The 9680-nt window shown below is 38.6% G+C and overlaps 1 protein-coding gene across 1 annotated transcript; it reads right to left on the bottom strand.

Annotated features, from left to right (window-relative positions):
- Positions 1-1700: 1700 nt before the first annotated feature.
- b4galt4 (UDP-Gal:betaGlcNAc beta 1,4- galactosyltransferase, polypeptide 4) lies at positions 1701-7534 on the bottom strand. Its single transcript, XM_056411649.1, has 7 exons — positions 7298-7534; positions 5616-6090; positions 5066-5298; positions 3266-3453; positions 3002-3124; positions 2800-2904; positions 1701-2702 (listed from the first exon to the last, which is right to left on the bottom strand). Exons 2-7 carry the CDS (start codon positions 5875-5877, stop codon positions 2573-2575), a joined length of 1041 nt encoding a protein of 346 aa, XP_056267624.1. The 5' UTR covers positions 5878-6090; positions 7298-7534; the 3' UTR covers positions 1701-2572.
- Between the last annotated feature and the right edge of the window lie 2146 nt (positions 7535-9680).

The raw sequence follows: 9680 nt of genomic DNA, 5'->3' as shown, positions 1-9680 counted from the left end.
AGCTAGTCGCTAAAATTGGATGTTTAATACCAGCAAAGTGTGTTTATCAGAGATATGTAGCTAATAATTGCTGCCTGCTGAGGTCAAAAACAACACAGATGAACCAAATTGGCAAAGTTCCAGGTGAGAAAACCAAAACATCAAACTAACAGACCACAATCCATCTCTGGTGACATTTCTACATGGATTCTTCACTAAAAGTGACCTCTTTCACACACAAGTAGTTATTAGCTTCCTTTGTTTATCAAAACATATTCCATACAGCAGCTTTAAGTGAGCTTAAGTCATCTGTTTGCATGTTTTCTGCAGAAATCTTCACGAATACCGCAAAGAAATAATTTGACATGCTTTTATTTTGAAAAAAATACCGTCGTTTTCCATCTAATAATAATCTTTTGAGAAAGCGTGAACTAAAACCAAGAAGTTTATATTCTATCTAAAAAGCACAGACGCATTGCTCTTCCATAAAGCATTGCTCTCCTTGCTATTCCAAATAAAAATATCAACATCTTCCACTTCCTGTTCACATATTTGCGAGCAGGAAGAATAAAGAACACGAACACATCGGGGCCAGTTTGTCGTGTTCAGAGTTGATGGTGAATGTCACACGTGATCTAGACGAGCCGGCTCGGCCTCGACCGGACAAAGCTTTCTTTCTGCACTAAAGGAAGAGGAGATGACATCATCCTGTCCGTACAAAGCCACGGACACCCCGCTCTTTCTTTGCACTGCTTCTTTTTTTTTTTTTTAAAGAAAAAAAGGAAAAGTCTACGCCGTCTCTGTTAAGAAGACAGTTCATTGTATCGAAATAGTGAGGGGTTATTCTTGTCCCAACCTTCACTGCGTGTTATGACCTCAGAGGGATGCAGGGCTGAGATTTATCTGCATCGCTTTGGTTTTGGCTGAATGCCAGAGAGAAGAAATCACAACTTTTGTTATGTGAAGATGAAAATTCAAATTCTAAAATATGGATATGGTGCTGGAAAGTGATTTGGATGCCGTGATTTATATCCAAACTGTATTTCTTCGTTCACTAACAATGTGACAATAAGGGTCTACATTTTTTTATGGGGATGTCAGCAGCTGATTTGATTGACCCAGTTCAACTTATTTGTGTAATCATATTAAAATCATGGAGTAAAATAATGTAGTAATTCACCATCTAATCATCTTACGTTGATGTTTTCATGCATGAATAAATAAATAAATCCATCATCTGCTTTTCTTTAGTTTACAATACGGTCCAGGCGTGTGCCGTGTGAAGTCTTCCCACATTTAAACCAAACACTTTATAAGTTGTTATTTTGTTACCACGGTAAATTAAAGCTGCTGCTGTGCAAATTGCCAGGCAATAAAAGCAACGTATTCACAGTTAACAAGGAGCCTCACGAGAGCTTTTACCATGTTGTGCTCTCAGGGCCCCTGCTGGTCAGATCCATGTACTGCAGGCTGTGACCTTAGTGCCCGTTACACGCAAACTACTACAATTAATTCCATTAAATAGCAGTCATACAATTATTTATGTTATTCCAAATAACCAGGGAGAAGGTTTTTAAGAGTTTGTTTGTTTGATACTAAAATCATCTGGTCAGAAATATATATATATATATATATATCGTTAGATATATTTAAGTGCATATCTTATCGAATAAATCCAAAGTATAGATATGGTAGATTATTGCATAAATACCAGAAAACAATTCATAAGAAAATACTATTTATTAAATATGTGTTCTAAAGAGAAAAAACATCATAATTGAAGTGATCTGCATGATCCCATCAACCAATACAATAAATCATCCCAAAACCAACCCGCAAACATTGAAAATTAATCCAACGAATGCCATTCTCAAATAATTATTATGGCATCACAAGAACAAATTAAAATTTAAAAAATGGTCAAACATTTAATGCTACATTACCCCCAATTGTCTTGGTTTTATATTCTTACAAAATCTTTTTGAGAAGTTGGAGTTCAACAACATCTTTACATGTAAAAGTGTTCAACTCACAGTAGAAAAAAACCAAACCCTAAAAACAATCACATGTGTATGAGAGGTGAGCTCAAGTTGAACAGACTGTCCACCTGAGATGTATATCCTCACCTTAATAAAATTATAGCCAGTCATTTTTACAGTTTTTTTTTTTAAATACAAAGAACTTGACCACATGTTGACCTATATATGATATTGTGATACATTAGACTACAGGGGTAGAATCACATGATGTGTTCAACTGAGGATGGAGGCAGTTTTACCAGAGGTGGCCAGTATCATGAGATGATTCAGGCAAAAAAAGAGAGAGAAAAAAGTCCCAAAAAATGACATAGGCCATTATTTTAGGAAGGTGACGATATCTAAAAACAATAAAACTCGAGCGGCTGCATCATTTGGTCGACTTGTGAAAATTAAGAGCAATCTGTCGCTATAATAAAGCTTATCTGAAGAGGAGTGGTTCAAGTAAAATGTTACCAAATCTGTCCCTATCGTGGGTCATATTGCTCAGTCTTCAGAGACGTGTACCATAACGTGTGTGTGGGTCCCAGTCGGGCTTCCCATTGGTCGTCTCCCTTCTACGGCTTACCGATGTCCACGGTAACGTTCACGTACAGCGGCGGCCTCTCGAGCGACATGGTCTTATACGAGCAGCTGTTCAGTCCGTCCTTCTTCCACACCAGAGGAGTTTGTCCCAACAGCCTCATCCTGGGACGCGAACATGAAAGAATCAATAAAGAGATGCAATGTGCGTAAAGACTCATTTAAGGCAGAACACACGCCGGCCGTCTCCGCAGCCACCGACCTGTCTTTGTTTATTGCGTTGCCGCTGTCCCGCTTGTGGAACACCATGGTGTAGCGAGCGACGTCGGCGGGCGGCCGCACGATCTTCATTTTCTGCAGCTCGACCCTGTTTGAGACGGCGGAATTAACGAGGGAGAGCTCCACATCTGCTCCAGATGTGATCCAAAGAAAATCCCGCGTCCCCCTCGTGTTTTCCGCCTCACCTGATGCGGAGGTCGTCGTCTTCTCCGCCCCAACCCCAGTAGGTGTTGGAGAATCCGTTCACTTGGTGGAACTGGTCTTTGGTCATCGCCGTGACGCCTCCAAAGTAGCCTTTGTAGCGCAGCCTGAGAGGAAGAACGCGATGGAAAAGTACGGCTGTTCAGATAAATTTCAGATCGCCATCTGTTAATATGGTTACAGACATGATGTGAAGTGAGTCTGCTGACTCGGGGGTGGCGGTAAATGACTCTTCATCGCGCGCTTACTTGTATCCGGTGGCGTTCCGGCCGACCACCAGGTGTTTGGGCTGATCGTCACAGACGTACAAGTTGTGGTCGTTCTCGGGAACCAGGTCCACGTCGTGGAAGATGAAGCACTCCCAGCTGTAGTCCTTCAGTGCCTCCAAATACCCGACGTTGAGTAACTTGGCACGGTTAAAAGTTGCGTCACCAGCCTTTAAAAAGAAAAAAACCAGAAAACACAACACAATGTTCTTCTGTTGCATCATTAAGCTTCATCAATTAGAAGGATTCTTAATAGCCAGGAGGGTCGTCTACAGAACAGACGCAGCTCAGAAAGTGATTTAATGCTGCTTGAAACCTATTCAGGCTATTAGAGGAACATAAACTGCAGAGCAAGTGAACATGAAGGAGTTTTATGTACTTTTTGCTGATTGATTTATTTTTATTTTTACAAGGATTCACCATGAAAGCTGGAGGCCGCTTCAGGATGGAAGCACATGATCACATGGGGACCAACACATTATAAAGCATTTCATACAAGGCAGAAAATAAACTACTCTGGATGAATATGTGGCTGTGCTATATATCGATGGGATATGAAAATAGATATTGGACCACTAGAACATACATGCCTGTTCTAGCGGTTTAATTATGTGCCTTTACTTACCTGGTCAATACATCCACATTACTGGAGATTATTCATAAAAGAATCTCCCCTTTTACATTTTTGGAAAGCACCAATAGTCAAACCTACAATATCATCGCAATATTGACATTGAGCTTTTTGATGGCATTATAATTTCTCAATGTGGTCTTAGCCTGAGCTGGACACAAAAAAACTGCATTCAAAGTATGAACTAATGATGTAAACAGTGCTGACACACTGTTGATTTGCATGTCTCTATTTATAAGCTTCTAGTCAATACTAAAGTGAACACGAGTTGTTGCTTTCATGAGGTCTTTAAGTCTAAAACTTTTAGCTTGAAGGCACATTTAAAAAATACATTATTTATATATATATATATAAATATAGATAAACACACATTCAGTTTATTTAATTTACATATATATAATATAGATTTAATAAATATAAATAATATATATATATACAGGACTGTCTCAGAAAATTAGAATATTGTGATGAAGTTCTTTATTTTCTGTAATGCAATTAAAAAACAAAAATGTCATGCATTCTGGATTCATTACAAATCAACTGAAATATTGCAAGCCTTTTATTCTGATTTATTGCTGATTATGGCTTACAGCTTAAGAAAACTCAAATATCCTATCTCTAAATATTAGAATATCATGAAAAAGTATACTAGTAGGGTATTAAACAAATCACTTGAATTGTCTAATTAACTCGAAACACCTGCAAGGGTTTCCTGAGCCTTGACAAACACTCAGCTGTTATAAATCTTTTGTTTTACTTGGTCTGAGGAAATATTAAAATTTTATGAGATAGGATTTTAGAGTTTTCTTAAGCTGTAAGCCATAATCAGCAATATTAAAAGAATAAAAGGCTTGCAATATTTCAGTTGATTTGTAATGAATCCAGAATGCATGACATTTTTGTTTTTTAAATTGCATTACAGAAAATAAAGAACTTTATCACAATATTCTAATTTTCTGAGACAGTCCTGTAGATGTATTAAATATATATATATAAAATAAATATAGGTATATATATATATTACATTTATATATATTAAATATATATATATTATTTATATTTATTATATATATATATATATATATGAGCTGTTATACAATTATGCCAATTTGTACTTGTTGGTTGAGATGAGAGACGTGGAGCCTGTGTACCTGCTGGATGACGTAGATGGCGTAGTGCAGCTGCTGCCTCTGCAGAAAGGGGTGCAGGTGGTTCAAGAGGTAGAGGAGGTGTCTCTCTCTGCTGCGATGAGGGATGAGCACCGCCACGCTCTGCCTCGCCGTGCAGTCCGACGGCTCGTACTCGCCTTCGGCCACGCCTTTGTTTTGACTCTCCACCTCCTTCAGCGTCAGAGAGGATTCAAAGGACAGCTTCACAGAGCCCTCTGTGGGAGTCAGCAAATTAAAACAAGAAATATTGGTGACTATACTGTTGGAGGTGATCATATAGTGCAGCAAATATCACATTTAATGGAATTATTTTTGCTCCCTTTTCAAACCTGTCCTAGACAGACAACATGCATTATCTACAAATGCAATACACGAGTGTTTTGAGTCGATAATGCCGACAAACAATGGAGGAAATATCCCTGAATTAAAGTTAAACAGAGTAGAGTTTAATGTTAAAGTGGTCTACTCAGTCATGTTGTCACTTTTTTTTAAAAAGTGGAGGAATTTCAAAATAATTTCAAATAATACTTGCGTAGCAATGGCGATTCCTTAGGGCATTCCACTTTTGGCGTTTGAGTTTCTACTCGATCGGGCGCCGGCGGCTCGGTGTTGGGTCGATCCCTCAGACCGTCGGCTTTGATGAGAGTTTGTGGCGAGGGGGCGAAGACCAGAGCGGATTTCACTGTGTCGCCTGAAAGAGCTGCGATCCACGCCAGCACCGACAGCGAGACAAAGAGGAGTAGGACATACTTCCCCCTCCGCAAAGTCTTGCACACAGGCAAACAGAAGCCCATCGCTGTGGGACTGCACGGGCGCCAAACAGTGAAAAAGTGTCAACTGTAGATGGAGGTTTCTAGTCTAGGATATTTCCTCTCCGTGGGACATTGAAGCAAATATAACGACAGCCACGGGTTCAATCGAGGGAAGGTTATTGGTGAAAATCCATCGCTGAACCTTCAAAATCCAGTTTCAACAGGTGAGGGATGAGGACTTCAGTTCCCCAAAAACTGTTGATCAATTAAAAGAGAAATTAAGTTAGGCATGAACGGTCCTCTGTTTACACATATCATCATGTACAAACATTACTTTTCATACAACAATCAAAACATATGAGATATCATCTTAGATAATTAATTAAAAACAAGTGTTGAGGTACTTATTTTTCTTATATTTGTATTTAGAGCCATATGTATTGTATTATATACTTTCTGAATGGTAATTTAACACCCATAAACTAGACACCTGCCCTATTCTGTTCCCCTGCCTAGACCAAGTGCACTCTCGTCTTTCCTTTCAATTCAAATAGTTAATAAATGAGTGATTAATCTATCAATTAAGTGATAGAATGATCAAGTAATCATTATTCTAAAAATGTCAGATAAAGTCCAGCAAACGTGTGACCTTGTCCAATGTGTCAACTCTTATCTAACTAAAACACAGAATATTATCTCTTTGAAATATCTTCTATGTGTACTTTTTGACTTGTGTGCCTTGTGTTGTTCCATCTTGTGTTTGTGTATAGTGACAAAGACATGTGTCAAAAAACGCCTTCGTTAAGTGGAAAGCAAACAGTTGGGTCAACAGATCAAACAGTTACCGGTTTGGTTGGTGCATCTTCACTGTGACACAAGTCAGCGTCAAGTCAATATAACCTAAGTACACAATACTTCTGCTGGGTGTATTTCATAATAAAAGCTTCTTTTCATTAAAAAGCAATTTCTTCCCATGAGCTCATACATGTCTGTCCGTTTATATAAAAATGGTTTAAATGTGCAGCTTCATTTTATAGATTACTGAAAATGTGAAATACAATGTACAGTACAATTGTGACTTGTGTTAACTCTCATCTAACTAAAAACACAAAATATTCAGTGTACATTAATGAAACAACCTTTGAAATGGTTGCATTTGTTAGCTCCGTAAAATACAACAAATATAACACAACAATAACGAGAGATATGAACGTGGATGTCACGCTGCTAAACGAACAAACGAACACGGTGACCAATGAATCCATGACACACTAATAAGCATTATTTCCAAGTCTTTCTAGCTCGTTCTCTCCCACAACTTCTCCGTTGGGGACCAAACAGTGACACGCTAACGTTAACTAGCTCGGAGCGACATAAATATACTGTTATATATAACGTTAGCTAGCGTATAAAGCGAGTATATATAGCGGTATAACGTTAAACACCCTCAACAGGACTCTACCGTTTTACACCGGCGGCAGCTCCGTCTTCTCCCGATTACCGCGAACTGTCCATGAAGGTATCACAGCGACAAAGCGACCTGGCAGCAGCGGTGCCCAGGTGAGCTAGCGTCACGTGGGCTCGGTTAGCGGAACTGTTTGCTAACTTACTGACGAAAGCGGATGTTAACGTAACGCGCTGGGAAAGTTAACCATTAGCGCGAAGCTCCGAGTCAACCGTCGCAGCGCGTGCAGCCCGAACACGCCAACTGTAAGTAAGCGAGGGAGCCGTTGGGTTAACGGATGAAACCGTTACCGGTTTGGTTGGTGCAGCTTACCTGTGACACAAGCGTTATTCCATGTCAGCACCCAGAGCCAAGTCAATGTAACCGAAGTACACACTACTTTCTTACTAAAAGCTTGTATAAATAAATAAGAGGTTTCCAGTAAAAACTATTTATTCCTATCAGCTCATATATATGCGTCCGTTTATATAAGATGGTTAAAATATGTAGCCTCATTTTCGCTGACTACTATGATTAGTAAGTTATACTATGAAGGGTAACATCCTCTAATAATATGCAAAGATCTGCTCCGTATTCAAAAGATACCTCAAGATATCTGTGTATTTTTTTCTTTAGATGCACACACTGCATGGTGATGCTCAACAAAGAGGAAGTCATTATCGTGTTTTAGATGGCCATGTATGTTTTGTATAGACACTTCCGCTAAGTGGGTTTTCAAAATAAAGCTCGTCGCTCCTGGTAGAAATTGCTCTAAGTTTGATTTATACTTTTGTTACATTAACTGATAACTAATGATTGTAAATGATTTGGATACATAATACAAATTCCTCTAGTGCCCAGGACTATGACTGTGACAAACATTCCCACCATGCAATGCATCCTGCAGATCAAACACAGCTGGTCTCTCTGGGCTCCACTGGCTTTGAGGATAAAGGTCTTGTCCTCCGGCCAACAGAGGAGGTGGTTGTCCAGCTGCTCTTCAGCATTCAACAAGTTTTGAATGCTGTTAGTACAAGTTTACCAAAACAATGCATTTCTATTCATTGCAGGAGCCGTCACTTGTTAAATTTGTGACAAAATAAGTACTGAAATAATAGGATAAGAAAAGGTTCTCACGACAAGTAAAAGTATAAAAATAGACAAAACAATTTAAAAGTGTCTTTAAAATTCAAATACACTTAACGTAGGCATAATGGTCCCTTTCATGTTGTTATAAACATTGTTCTATTATTATTTCATAGGCCTAGAGTGATTTATTCTTCGGAAATAGTTACAGCTTAGTAACTGAGTGAATCAGAATAAACAGTGCCTTCCCCGAGCTGCTCCTCCCTCTTCTCCATCCCTCCTCTAAACTGTGAGGTGTAGTCCTATTGTGAGAATGACATTAACATGTGAGATAGGCCTGTTGTTTGCAGTTGTCAGAGACATGTGATAACTGGAAGCAGAGAAAGTTCTTTGAGAGATCTACACCAGCATGTCCCATTGGCCTCCATCAGCATGTTCTTTGTTTTGATCAGTTGGTTTTTCTTTTATTCAGATCTATATAATTCGGAGAGAATGTGATTATTTATACAAGCATAGTGTTTTTTTATCCTGGATTGTGGCTGTAATTCAAGATAATTCAAGTATTTTCATGTTGTGAGAACTGGAAGACAACATTTTGAATTTCTTTGAAATGCAAAAAGGAGACGGAGACATATAGAATATCCCAAAGAAATCCCAAATTATTTATACGAAAATAGTCTAAATTGGAGAGGGGGGACAGTTTTAAAGTTGTGGTTTATTCAGACAGATGACCGTCGTGAAGCTTCTTATATTAAGCCAACAAACTAATTTGTTTCACACGTTGTTCGACCCAAATACACCAGAAATATGGTGGAATGGATTTGCCCATGTCATGTCGACAGACTTTATCCGTTCCTTTTGTTATCTTGTGATGGACCACAATAGAACGTAATTCCAAAGTATGAAACGTCGAGCTGACATCCTGCAATTGTGTATTTACCGAGTGTGACTCATACATCCCCCCCCCCCCCCCGCCTCGCTTGGAGATCCTGGGTTGTCCTCTTGACAAATATTAGCCCAATGGGAAATTACAAAGGAGTGTTATTTTAACTTAAACTGGTTCAGACTATATGTTTACTCTATAGTTGTGTTACAATATTATAGATAGATAGATAGATAGATAGAAAGATAGATAGATGGATGGATGGATAGATAGCTAGATAAATAGTTAGATAGATATAGGTATATAGATAAATAGATGGATAGATAGGTAGGTAGGTAGAGATGGATTGATTGATTTATAGATTGATAGATAGATAGATGGATTGATTGATCGGTAGGTATATATATATATATATATACAGGACTGTCTCAG

This window comes from Pseudoliparis swirei, chromosome 3 (genome assembly GCF_029220125.1).
Source record: "Pseudoliparis swirei isolate HS2019 ecotype Mariana Trench chromosome 3, NWPU_hadal_v1, whole genome shotgun sequence".
Classification (NCBI taxonomy): Eukaryota; Metazoa; Chordata; class Actinopteri; order Perciformes; family Liparidae; genus Pseudoliparis; species Pseudoliparis swirei.
This window is presented reverse-complemented; position numbering and strand designations above follow the sequence as displayed.